The sequence below is a fragment of the Pongo pygmaeus genome, chromosome 7, assembly GCF_028885625.2.
Source record: "Pongo pygmaeus isolate AG05252 chromosome 7, NHGRI_mPonPyg2-v2.0_pri, whole genome shotgun sequence".
In the NCBI taxonomy this organism is placed as follows: domain Eukaryota; kingdom Metazoa; phylum Chordata; class Mammalia; order Primates; family Hominidae; genus Pongo; species Pongo pygmaeus.
The window spans coordinates 122,164,142-122,178,400 of NC_072380.2; the positions used below are offsets into that span (position 1 = coordinate 122,164,142).

Sequence of the window (14,259 nt, forward strand, 5' to 3'; positions counted from 1 at the left end):
GAAACCAAGACAACAATGTTCAATCTAGTCCATCTCAACTATGCGTTAAACACTTCCTAGGCTAAGGCACTGGATGGGGGAGGCATGGAGAAACACAGTTCCAATGCTCAAGGGTTTCCTAGGAGGAGTTAGGCTATACAGACAAACAACCAGGATATAAGGCAGAATACAATGAGTGCAAACAGAGAGGGAGGGCACCCAGAAAACACCGAGGAGGAAGAAATCTTCTTAGCTACGGTGAAGGGATGAGGGCGGGGAATATGTCATGGGAGAGATGACACTTGAGATGGCCCTGATACACCAGGAAGAATATAGTGTTGGGGGCGTGGACAGGAGTTGACCTTGGGTGAAAGAGATCACATGAACTAAAACACAGAGGAAGAAAAGCACAGGGCATGTTTAGTATATATATGGAGTCCCTTGTATGTCTAGAATATAGTGATCAAATGGGAAAATGCAGCCAAAAAGGTGAGTGTAACCAGAGAGTTGAAAAATGTAAAAACTATGCTATGGGCAAGAGGGAACTATGACATACTGAAGGCAAGAGAGAACCATAATGAGTTTTGTTTGGGGTGGTAACATGAACAGTGATGCTTTATGAAGACAGCATGACAGCAATATCTGAAGGAGAGACTGGAGGCTGGCAGGGAATTCAGGTGACTGTTACAGTTTGGAGATGGGTCATAAGGTAAGGGAAAAGGAACGCTGAAAAAAGAGACCCTTTCCAGGTAGCTCTTAGGTTCCACAAAATTAACTGTATGGGTTCAAAATCATTTGACACTCCAGGTGGACAAAATGATTAAAAAAAGAAAAAGGATAAAGTCAAGTTAAACATTAAAAAACACCTTTATCTTATGCCATATGCTTGACTGCAGTGCTACCCACATAAAAGAACAATTGAGTGGAGATACGTATGTTTGGAAAAGCAAACAAAATGGGAAATATCTCAATCAAATGAAAAGAACAATGTCTCTTATATACTGCCTGAAGAATTTGTGAAGAATTGGATAATCTGATAAGAATGGATTGAGGTACTCCAAGATCAATACTAGATATACCCTCTGGGTAATTTCTTTTTCTTTTTTGAGACAGGGTTTCACTCCCATTGTCCAGGCTGGAGTGTAGTGGCACAAACTCGGCTCTCTACAACCTCTGCCTCCCGGGCTCAGGTGATCCTTCTGCCTCAGCCTCCTGAGTAATTGTGACTACAGGAGCATGCCACCACACCCGGTTAATTTTTGCATTTTTGGTAGAGACAGGTTTCATCATGTTGACCAGGCTGGTCTCGAACTCCTGACCTCAAGCGATCCACCCTCTTTGGCCTCCCAAAGTGCTGGGATTACAGGTGTCTGTGTAATCTTTAATGTAAATTTCGTTTGCAAGCACAAATGTCAATACAATAAAACAAATAAGCTGGGTAAATTCTGGCAATTTCTGGCATCTGTAGGGAGTGTGAGAACAAAAGCAAATGGAGAAATGGAGGGCTTAGTGGCACTGGGGTTGTTTTTAACCCTGACATGTGTTCAAGGAACTCAAATGAGAAAGGGAGAAACAGAATAATGAAGTCACAATAAAATATTTCCAAGATAAGTCCTGGTAGCACAACAGAGAAATGCCTGGATCAGGTGATGTGGTCAGAGGAAAGCAGGTGGAAAGCAGGCGGAACAGCTCCTGCACGCCTGCCCTGGGACACCTGTGCAAGGACCACAGAGCCCAGTGTCCGTCCCAGGAGGGTACATGCACTTGGGATGCCTTGCTCCTACTTCTGTCTTCCTTCTCGAGCTGGGGCGGAAGCCAACAAGAGGCAAAGAGCTTGTCTCCAGCAGCAAGCAACAACATTTCACCTCATACTATTGTCTATCAATTGAAAATTATTCTAACTCTCAAGCTTCTGAACAAAATGTTTTTGAACTCCCACTCATCCTTCCAAAAACATTTTCTACGAATCCTGGTGTGGTTTATAGTACTTAAAATGAACGAAGCATACTCACAATTGGATTTTGCTCTGCTCACAAATTGTGCTCTGCATTTCCTTGGACTCCTTTAGTGGAACCTTCCCCGGGATCTCACTCTCAGTGACATCTGGCACAAAGCACATGTTCCCAGGCCAACCCTTTGCTTGCCCAGTTACTCTGCCCCACCTCCCTGCACAAGTTAACTTTTAAATTCAAGTGTACTCAGTGTTCTCTACTTTCTCCACCCCTTCCCTCTCCAGCCCACAATGTTCTGTGAAAAACCAAAATAAAATGGAAAAGCAAAGCAGAGTATTACAAAAAATAACTCAAGGCCACTCTTTCTAGGACCATCAAAGAGTGTTTGCATGGCAGTAAGAACAACAGGGGAATAAGCAGGCTTTGGAAACAGTCGTTTTGAAAATACCCCCCAACATATTGTAAAGGGCACATATCTAAGCTGGTAACATTATTTTTAAAGTGCAAGGAAATGTTAAAACACACATTTCAGTACAGTGGTTACCCCTGGGGGAGTCAGAGAATAGGATCTGGGAGGAACGTGCAGGCAGCTTCCCTGGTGGTAAATCTTAAAGTGGAAGGTGAAATCACAAGTTTTGCTTTATTATTATTCTAGCCAGCTCACGCATATGTCACATACATTCTCTTTATGCAGCACATTATATGTAGTATAAAATAGTATAAAAAAATTATATGTACTAAAAAGAAATAAGGGAAGCAGCAAAACTGAATTTAAAACAAAAGTTAATATAATGCTTATCAGAGAGAAATAAAGAAAGAGAGAAGGAAAGAAAAGGAGAAAGGAAAGAAAAAAGAAAACATGATCTTATTCCTAGAGAGGTTCACATTCTAGCGGAGAAAAGAGCCATCTAAAAAATTATTATTAAATATAACATGGTTACCATAACAATAGAATTTTATAAAAACACTGCCTCTAAGGGCATACATAGTATTTAAGTTAACAACGATTGCATGTAAAGTTCAAATCCCTAAGTGTCTTTGCCTTAAAGATACAGTTTTACCCTTTATAAGTATCAATATTGCATTACATTTCCTGGGACCCTTCCCAGACCCCAGAGTCTAGGTAACATGGTTATCCTCTGGGCTCCCACTGGACACTACGCTTCCTCCTGAAACATATCACAATGTACAGGGATCCCCTAGTTTATTGTTGTACCCAGTGCCTGGTCACTGCCTAGCACATTAATAAACATTCGTTTAAAAAAACAAATGAGTAGCATTACCAGGTTCAGTTCTTTTAAATGGTAGCTGAGACTGAGAAGAAAAGGAAGGGTGGAAATGCTGAGCTGGAGAATCTTATCCAAAACTTGAAAATGACCCAGTGGTGCATGGGAAAAATCCCTTTACTGTCCCTGGTTCTCTGGGCTGGGCAGTATAGGAGGCTATGGCGCAATCTGCAGATTCTAAACCATTGCCCTCTATGCACTAGTGCTTCTAAGCTCCCGGCTTGGATCTTTCACTTCTTCCTCTAACGATGAGGGAAAAGGCGTTGGATGTCAGGCAGTAACCCAGTATCGGATACAGGCATAGCCTTCCTCTTTCAAGAACAGTCAGGCCCGCCAGTAGTCTCGGCAGAAATCAGATCTTCCTGGCAGAGGCTCACAGAGTCTGCCTATCTCAACCTCAGAGGTGAGTACAAGAAGCCAAACACTCAGGAAGATCCAGTTTCCCTGAATAATGTTGCTGCCATGTAAGACAAGGAAGCATCCCTTCCTCTGAAAGTGCCACAAATTCTCCTGACGGAAAAGGATGCAACAAATAGAAACGTCAACTGAGATCTCAGAAAGCTCCCCAGATATGACCCGAATATCATGACAGAAGCACCAGGTACCAGCAAACAACTGATGAACTGTGCACCATCACAGCATGTGCATGCGTGACTAATAACAATGGAATAGAAAGTGGGGCATTATTTTGTTCACAGACTAGCAGAATATAAGTAAAAGGTCACCATGCTAGTGGGGATATTGCTAAGGATTTAATTGTTTCATTGCAACTTTAAAACAGAAGGCTTATTCTAGCTAGGCCATCTGAATGATATTGCATCTGAAATTATGTTTAGCTAAACATATTCAGCATGTATGAACACACATTGATTCCAAGTTCCCAGCCTCTCAAGACCTCATTTTAAACCACATCCTACAAATGCTACCCCCCTGCTCCTTTTTTTCATTCAGGTGACTTGGTATAGTCCTTGGTGCACATGCCACGTTCTTTCCAGGGAAAACAGAAGGAAAGAAGAGAATATGCCAGAAGAAGTGGAAATTAAAGTGGCATTAAAATAAAAATAAAGCTGCAAAATATAATCTGGGTCAACTCTTCATGCGTTTTAAAATAAGTACCAGCAGGCTCAGCACATATGGCACTGGTTTTATGTATTTTTTTGGCTCAGATGTCACACAGAATTAGTGCAAGAGGAAAAATCCCAGCATGGGGCCTATTTTTATACAGATTAATCAATCATTTCCCATCTCCTCCTCTCCCATCATTCCCCAAACTTTGAACCTAATGAAAAAATGAAATTGCTTTTTTTCAAACTACGTCATGGAAATCCTTTCAGGAAAAAAAGGAACTTAATATTTGAACCTAGATTTTAATCATCACATTTTAAATTCAAGTTATAAATATTAACTAGACTTATGCTATGGCTCAGACTCTTTTATATTACATATTTACTGTGGTATCTTACCCATTTTGTTAATAGCAAAACAATTTCATATATATACATACATACACATAGATATAGCTATTTAGCAAAACAACAAAGCCACACATTTGAAAAGGAACAAGAATCACTACTGTATATTTCACTTTTTGTTAGGTACATTCTCATGTACATAAAATCCCACAATTCCCATCAAAATGTTAAGCACATAGTAGATTCTTAGTAAGTACTTGATAAGAAATTTGATAGGCTGAATCAAATTGAAACAAAGAATTGTTCAAGCTATTAGCTAATGCCTCCCTTGACTGCCAGGCATTGTAAAAATGATGATAATGTTTATAGTAATCACAATACAATAGAAGTTAATTTTTTTGTATGCCATATGCTATTGATTATTTCACTGAATTTTCAAAGCAGCCTTATGTGAGGGGTACTCTTACTATCTCCACTACATAGATGAAAGAAAAGTTTTAGAGAAAAGAGTCAGATATTTTGAGGTTAAAAAGAAATCCTATACTATGCTGGTTTTTAGAGGTGGGCAGGGGACTTCATTGCAGATTCACTGAGAAAGGGATATGGGGCTTTATACTGTTAGTGCAGTAAAAGTTTGGAGAAAGTGTCATCCACATGGTTTCCAGGGCTCCAAAATCATGATCTCTATAGAATTTCTCACACACCCATGTTTGTCTGCTATTCCATCTACTGTAAGAAATTATACTTATGAAATATTAAGTTAATCACCTAAAGTTTGATGCCAGTGACAAAGCCAGGGACAGGGTAGTCCTTGGTACATTCACATTCTCAAAGGGTGGTATCTTTTCACTGTTCTGGGCAATTAAAATTGAGCCATGACTAACCGTTGGAAAAGATGACATAAAAACAGTATGTCCTTTGCCTAAGTAGTCATGAGCATAAAAAGTAAACAAAGTTAACAATCTAGCATAATGCTGTGTTCACTTTTTTATATGATTAAAGATGAATTTCTCTTATACTAATATAGTATATGTTTTGCTTTTTGTTTAGAGCTGCCAGATGTCAGCTATATATGTGAACAATCTAAATATCCTAATTTTACACAATTTTAAAGTTACCGAACTAAAGTTGGAGTTACCATAAACATAGTCTTTCTTTCGTTTCTACTAATTAATTTTACCACCACAGGCATTAATCATTTGCCCAGCAGATGAAAAGTACTTTAAGATGACTCATGTGTTTTACAACAATACAAACCCAACCTTTATGCTCTCGGAATGTACAGTAAAGAGGAAGTGTTAGGTCAAATCAGTTAGTAAAAATAAAAATGTTCCGCATCCCAATTCCATGAAGATTAACTGTTTCAGAATTTCTACTGGATGCCATGTGAGAAAAGTAAATTAAAACTGGCCAGAGAGATGTGCTCTGAGTAACTTTCATGGTAATCAGGCAGACATGGGTATTCCCTTTCCTAATCACACGAGCAGGCTCTCTCTTGATAATAAATACATCGTGTTTCAGCCTACACAGAGGCCCATTTCAAACTATGTGCAGTGCCAATTAGCGTTAATTGTAGCTGTGTTCATCTATTCCCTTACCACACCACTGGTAGGGCCAGGCTTTTCATTTACAAATGCAACATGCAATGCTCATGGTTAGAAGAGCATTCTAAATGTAATTGCCAATGGTCAGTCTTTTTCATTTTGGCATCAAATTGAGTTACAATTGCACAAATCGACTTATAAATGACAAAGAGTATTTAAAATAACACATGTGTATATTTTTAAAAGTTTAGTTATAAGACCATGCATTCAGAATATCTGAGAGGTGAAGATGAAAACTTGTTTTAGGCTCCATTTTGGCCTACCACAACTAACTTACACACACACACACACACACACACACACACACACAGCCTAGCCTCTGTGATCCAATATAATTATTTACTTACTGTGACTAATACTACTTACTTAGAAGGTAAGCTCCATAGACTTTCATGGCAAACATTGCCTCTGCAAACAGCCTCCCAGCACAGGCTGGGGTATATCTTTTGCAGAAATACAGTGTGTGCAGCTCATATCTCAGTAGAGTACAGTCTCAGAGTGGGGTATCCATGGAGACTGAGCCTTCTGCATGTGCAGGGCAAGGAAGTTACTCTGCTGGCACCATAGCAACAGGAGGCAGAGGGAAAGCCAGCCTATCAGGGAAGAGCACAGGGCCTTCTCCCTGGTGACTGCAGTGTTCCAATGAAACCATCGCCCTCATGAATGGACACAAAGGATTCGAAGAAATACCAAATTGTCAAATAGAAGTAAATGCCTACACAACAGTCAAGATGAATCCTTGGACAATATTGGAGCAAAACGTATAGAATCTTTCCACATTGATTATAATATCCCAATGGGCAAGCAAGAAATTATATCAAACCCCACACAGCCCTAAGTTTTATGGGAAACACAACACTTTGAGAAAAATGCTTGGTGTACTCCATGAATTCCAGCTATTTAAATATGCATGACAATTCACAACACTGCCCAGAAGAAAGGAACAGGGGAGCCTGATTATTCTGAGGAGAGAAAATGGAATGCACAGCTCTCTGGAACAATTTAAGGCAGATTCCCTCTAAATAGAAGTTTACTCAGAAAAAATGTTTAGTAAGCTTCCACCAAAGCTCTCTACTATTTCAGAATAAGTCTAACTAAGAAGGCATCTGTGACAGAATAAGACTAATGCAGATGAGATGCTGAGTGGACATTCAAATGCCTTAAAGTTGTGCTATTCATAAACTTTCCTTATTTCCCATTTTATAACAATAATAAAAGTGATCATTTATTGAGCACATACTGTATGCCAGGCAAATATTGTCACTACAAACACAGCTCACTGTCAAATGCCAACACCGATTTTTGCAAAGATAGAGGATGTGCGTGTTTACCTCTCAGTGTTGTGTAGTATTTAGGTAATGCATATATTCTGCTACATATCTAACACCTTTCATGATTTTCACAATAATGCAAAGAAGCTTCATATTAATTATCCCCTCATATTGCAGTTAAAGAAAAAGAGAGAATATTTCCTTATGTTACCAAATAAACTCCCCCCGACCCGCACTGCTCTGCAGGTGACCTGGTGCAACCTACCTCAGTGTCTAAATATAAGGTGAAGAACACCTCCTCCTGCAATTACCTCTCAGAAAAGAAGAAATCCCCTTACATTAGAGTCCTTCCAAAGCCTCTTATTACAGGGCTCTCTCCTAATTACCTTCTTTGAACAAAAAGTGCCATTTGCAAAAGACATATCCTGAACTGGCTGCAATCAGTGCTAATTTTGCTTCCCTTTGGAGATTCAACTGATGGAATTGTTTAAAATGGAAGAGACAAAGAAATTCAAAAACAGATTTTGTAATTATTCCTATGGTATGACTCCTCCAGCCTTTTAATGATCACTTTAAATAGAAATACTGTCAGTGGTTAAGCTGTAGCAATCACAAAAACCTATATTCCTTTTTTGCTCTCTGAATTCAGTGACTGAATAGCTTTTGATAATGAAGGATACTCATATATGTATACAAGAATATATGAATATACAGAAAAACCAGCTGTCCCATGCTACCCAGTGACAACCTGCTTGCTAGTTGTACACTAATGTCCCTCTCTATTCTCCTTTTCCATAATAAGCACCCATTTGACTCTGATGTCCTGGCTATAACTGGAAATGACATGTGCCATGGAGTTCAAGGCTACAGTGAGCTATGATCACACCACTGAACTCCAGCATGGGGGACAGGGCAAGACACTGTCTCTCTAAAATAATAAATAAATAAAACACCTAAAAATCTCATTAGGAAAATTAGGGGATCTTATATATTTACTGTCTCCCTATACTTTTCTGTATTTCCACCACCTCCATCCTAGGCTAAGCCATCCAAATTTAGTGTCTTGCTTCCAGTTTCACCTCGTGATAATCCAAGCTCTACAGAGTCGCCAGAGGGATCCCAAACATGTAAATCAAATCATTTCTCCCTTCTTAAAACCCTCTAATGTCTTCACATTACTCTAAGGATATAGACTTCAGCTGCTACCACTCTTCTCCTTTCCTAACTCACCGCTCTGCCCACCACCTGCCACCCCATCCCCAACCCTCCCTAAGCATGGAACAATAAGGTTAAAGTCTCAGCTCAAATGTCACCACCCCAGACACTCCCCTGACCATCCCCCATCACTCTCCAGTTACCTTGTTTTACTTGTCACCATCTAAACTTATCTTGTTTGTGTGCAGGCATCAGCCATCTCCCCCACGTTAAAGGTAGGCATCTTGTTTTTTCACTCCTCTATCCTTAATGCCTGGAACAATGGTGTCAGCATAGAGGAAACACTTAATAAATATTCATCAAATGAACAAATGAAAGCTAGTAAATGTACAGCCAGGAGTCAAACCTATGTTTAGCAGAAACCTCTTCTTGATTACGTGGTGAAATGAGGGTTCCCTTTCCTTTAGACTCCTTCAGAGCGATCACCTTCTTGCAATGTTACAAATATGCCAGTCTATGTATGTTGGAATACAAGCCTATTGCAGCTGTGTTGCTGAAGCATTACTCCACTTGACCACAGTCGGCATTCATATAGCTTACTTGGCTGCTCTCAGATACAGGTTTAGGTGATGGAAGAAATTAACTCATCGAATTGCCCAAGTGAACATACTATGCTGTTCAACAGGTAACTTTCTGTAAATAATCCTACAGTTCACCAAAATGCCATGCAACAGATTGTACCAGCAGACAGTGAGGTCCAGGTATTTATCCCTCTGGCTCCTTTTCTGCTGGTGGCTGCATTCCTCTGCCAAAGTCCATAGTTCCTTCACAGGTGGCCTTGAAGTTCTTTCTCTAGGTTGGTTAACTCTACCCTCCTGTTGCTCCTTCAGGATGCAGGAATGGCCCCAAGCTGTTGCCAGCACGCAGTATTTTACCATACTTTATCGAATCCCCTTAATCATGCACATACCTTTGCAGGCAGTCTCTTCAATAAATGCTCCTCAATTAGGGAGGTGGGGAAAGCCCAACCTAAAGCATATATCCGCATGATCTACCATGCTTGGTTTAGAAGTCTGTGTGTAAAAGAAGTTTCCAGATTTATTTCTGTTATGCTGACAGTTGATAAATATGTTGAATGGTGGGTATCTGGTCTGCTGGAGCTTCCACTACTTTTGAGAGACCTATAACGCTTCCTTCTCAACTCATTAGAATACTGAGTAAGCTTACTCATTAGAGTACTGAGTAAGCATTTGGCAGGCCCCCAAATCAGTGGCTAAGAACACTGTGCATGCAATAAATCCCAGCAGACCCAGGATCTGGATTTGGATGGCAGTCACCTTTGGAAAGAAGAGGATTATAATTCACTAATTCTTAGGGAAAAACCATTAAAGGGCCATTTGGCACCATTACATCAATTGGATGCATCCTCGAAAACACAGATGGGAGAAAGGCATGAGAGAAAATATGTAACCCTGCCATAAAGATAAACACGTAAGTCCACTTATCACATTTAAGCTTTATTTTATTGGTTTGGTCCCTGCTGGGAAGATGTGATAAACTATAAAACCGCCTGCCATAAAACGTGATCTGCTGTATCCTAGGGGAGCATTCTTTCTCTCAGGTGAAAGAAAGTTTTAGAGATTGATTTCAGTATAAATACAAAAGCTCTTGCTTAAGCTGACAAACTCTAATGATTTTCATTTAAGAAAATATTAATGATATGCAGGGTAGCACATAAAACATTTTGACATGTGAAGAAAGGACTAGCTCATGATTAAGTAGAAAACACTGAAGACCTTAACATTTTTTGCTATTCATATCTTTATGGTTTATTTTACTGATTTGCATCCAAATGGCCTTGTATGTCCAACTTTCTGTACTTCATTGCAGTTACATTGAGGCTCACTGATTTTGTTACTGGCAACTGTCAACATAATGTACATATGGACTGTATCAGCTAATTTATAAAAATTAGTAGGAATTTTTAGGGCTCTACAAACATTTTTAAAAACTGTGTTTTATATCAACACATCTTTCTTAATTTTAACACTCTCCTAGTGCAATTAAAATTACTCCTTTGAAGGTGGACTTTACTCCTAAGGCAGCGGTTAAGAGTTAGGAGCAAGGCTAACCTGTTTAAAATCCATTTACAAGCTGTGTGACCCTGGATGAGTTACTTAACCTCCTTGTGCCCCAGTTTTCCTATCTGTAAAATGAAGGATAATGATATCCATTTCTTGCACTGATATTAGGATGAAATGAGTTAAGTGCTTGGAATTTTGCTTGGGACAGGCAGTGCTCGATAACTATTCGTTTTAAAAAACTAATCAAATTTCAGAGTGTTATTCAAGCCCACAATTACATCTAATATATCCTTCCAAATATTTTCATAAGGCTCATAGTATCTGAAATAGCTTATAGCCTGTATTTGAGGACGGGGTTTGCTGCTGGAAGACCTTAGCTTATAACTGGCAAGCTATTAGAAAAATCATGCCTTGCCAAAGTATGCAGAATGTTTTCATATAACCAAAATCTTCCCTTTTAGCACTAAAATTTTAATTTTTTTCCACTCTATGGAGACATTGTTAAAATGCTTGACACATTTTTCTGCCTTCATATACATTGTGTTTTCCAACTTCACCATCACATTGATGCAATCTGCTTTTACATCAATTACTGCACTAAGCGCTACAAGTGATAAAAGCTGTCAATGGCCTAAAACACTTAAAAGGCCACCCAGGCCGAGTGTGGTGGCTCACGCCTGTAATCCTAGCACTTTGGGAGGCCAAGGCAGGCAGATCACCTGAGGTTTGGAGTTTGAGACCAGCCTGACCAACATGGTAAAACCCCGTCTCTACTAAAAATACAAAAATTAGCCAGGCGTGGTGGCAGGCACCTGTAATCTCAGCTACTTGGGAGGCTGAGGTGGGAGAATTGCTTGAACCTGGGAGGCAGAGGTTGCAGTGAGCTGAGACTGCGCCACTTCACTCCAGCCTGGGTGGAGAAAGACTCTTAAAAAAAAAAAAGAAGAAGAAGAAGGAAAGAAAAAAAAGAAAGAAAGAAAGAAAGAAAAAAAAAAGCACCACCCAGCTTTTTAGTGGTCTCTGTCTGCTCACTTATATTTTCCCATCTCTGTTCATTGCCAGCCATCAGCTGTAAACTCATACTCCTGTCTGTCCTCCTACAGCAAGTACTCCTCTCCTTTTATGTGAACTGGCATAACATAACCTGCTAGATTTTTGTTCCAATTACACGCAAATTGTGTGTGAGAGTTTTAGGAGTTTTCCTGTACATGAAGTGTACAGAATGTGTGGCATCTATTTTAAGAGCTACAAATGACCACCAGTAACATTTACTGAGGAATTACTTTCTGCCAGGTCCAACACAGAGCACTTGATATTCATTAATTTCACCTATTTAATATTTTCCACAACCTTTTTTACAGATGCAGAACACAGAGTCTCAAGAAGACAACAAGTAGCTAAAGATCACACAGCTACAAAACAGTGGTATAAAGGCTTGAACCTAGTAGGCTGGACTCTAGAGTCTGGTGGTTAGAAAGTCCTCCTCCACCCCCACCCAATAACACAAATGTACTTTTTTTCCCCCAAGATAGGACAAGTTGGGTAACCTGGGAGAGGCTGTGTAAATCTACGCTCTCAACTCCCCTCTAGGTTGTTCAAGTTATTACAAGAATGGCCTACTCTAGGTAAGTTGTCTAGCTGTTTTATTTCACAGAACCAACTTTGAAGTGAAAGTGATGCTCATGATGAGAACAGAAACATCTGTCTGCTTCACTGTGTGTGCATGAGCCTCTATTAAGGGAATCAGTGTTGATTAACCACTAATCTCGTTGGTGCCTTTTGAGTTTTCTAGCAAATGCTTCTGAATGTGGGAAATAAGGTTTTTTAAAGTAACCAATCCTCTGCTATTGTTGTAAGGTTATTAGAGTTCAGCTTAGCTAGGTCTCCAATTTCAGTAGCAGGGGTAGTGTCTGATGACAAGGGGATACTAACTTAGTTTGAATGCTAAGGAGATACAGTGACATCTTTCACATGCAGATTTTAACATTTCAATTTCTAAATGTGGATTCTTTTAAATTTTAGTGACCCTAACCATTTGCTCTTTACCAGTCTCCTTAATCGCCTCCAGTGCTTTTCTCCTTTCACACTTTCTACTTATTTGTTTAAATTGTGTAATGGTTTTCCCATCTCTCTAATTAACCTTGTGGACAAAAAGATTTAGTACTTTCCTTTGTAAAATAATGACATTAGATCTTTTTCTTCCTTGCTTTAAGATATTCCCCAAATAGGAAGTCAAGCCTTAAATGAGGCCCAGCACTGTCATTTAATGTTCTAAGGAAGTAATCCAATTAAGTAGGTCTTTCATTTCTGGGTAAAAACAGTTTCATCAGGAAACTGACTGCAGACTAAATACGGGAGGAGCACCTGGGAGAAGGAACACCTCAGATTCCTAAAACATTTCCCAGTTGTAAAGCCTTCATTTCTTTTCTTTTAATCTGTACAACAGTCCAAACTTATCATACAGTATTCTGCCTTAAATTACAAGCTCCCTAAAAGCAGGGATGCTGTGGAGGAGGTTCTTTGTCACAAGTTCCCCACGCTCCTCCCACACAAAACATAATCTCTTGCACAAAGTATAAGCTGTACTTCTCATTTAAGTATTTATTGGTCAGCTTTAATACTTTATGACAGACACAATATTAGGCTCTGCAGATTCAGCCTTGCGTGTTTTGCAGAGTTGTAGATGAAAGGGAAACATGAAAACACAAAGCCACCATCCAACTGGACTGTAGGACTGTTTTCTTTTGCTCCTTGCTGGCAATTTTTAATTAAATCTGCATAGGCATTAAGTGATAGAAGCCAAAATGACAGAAGGCTCACCGCCTCCAAGAAGTTTCCAGAACCAGTTCCTGCCTGGAAACAGGAAGGGCTTTCCTGCTGCGTGTGCTGCCGGGCCCTGTTGGCAAGGTACAGGCTTGCTCGGCTCACCTTTCCAAGCCCTTCCCCGATGTCCTGTGACATATTTCCCTTCTTCTTCTGCATCATACGCTCAGGGAACATTATTAGCTCTTTATCTTAATGACCAAAGGGGCATTTTAATAACTCCTTCCTCAGGTGAGCAGCAGTGTTCCAGAATCTAGAGCAAGAGAACTAAAATTAAATGGGCTTAGGTTACTTAATGTTACAGAGTCCCTGAGCCTCTGTATAAGAGCCACTAATTGCTTGCTATTTTAATAAATTGGTATTGTTATTAATGAGTTGACTTATTTTTTAAAAAGTAGAGCATGCATCAAGAGTTGAAGATCCATTTTAGCTGAGAGGAGATGGTCGCTTGGGACTATGGAGGAGGCAGGACATTTTGACCTGACAGCAGTATCCTCTTGTGTTTTAACAGATTATGTCTCTGGATTCTATAAATTTTAGAGTCATCCAGGGGCCTCGCTTCCAGGATTTCCTCTCTTCATATTTATGAGACTGACAGGTTTGTTCTGCTAAAAGTTCAGAGAATTAAAGGTCATGGTGCAGATTTTTGTCAAAGAACTTAATGTACAGAATTAGGTCACACTCAAAAAAGTT

At 39.6% G+C, this 14,259-nt stretch overlaps 1 protein-coding gene across 8 annotated transcripts in view; it reads right to left on the reverse strand.

The window, feature by feature from the left end:
- Positions 1 to 14,259, reverse strand: part of SYBU (syntabulin) — a 73,765-nt gene that overhangs the window by 27,102 nt on the left and 32,404 nt on the right. The window contains exon 1 of one of the 8 annotated variants that reach the window (XM_063669028.1): positions 6,600 to 6,755. The exons of the other annotated variants lie outside the window; for them this stretch is intronic. Coding sequence (XP_063525098.1) covers positions 6,600 to 6,636 — 37 coding nt within the window. The 5' untranslated portion in view covers positions 6,637 to 6,755. Of the gene's footprint in view, positions 1 to 6,599; positions 6,756 to 14,259 lie in introns of those variants that run through there. 8 annotated transcript variants of the gene reach the window in all.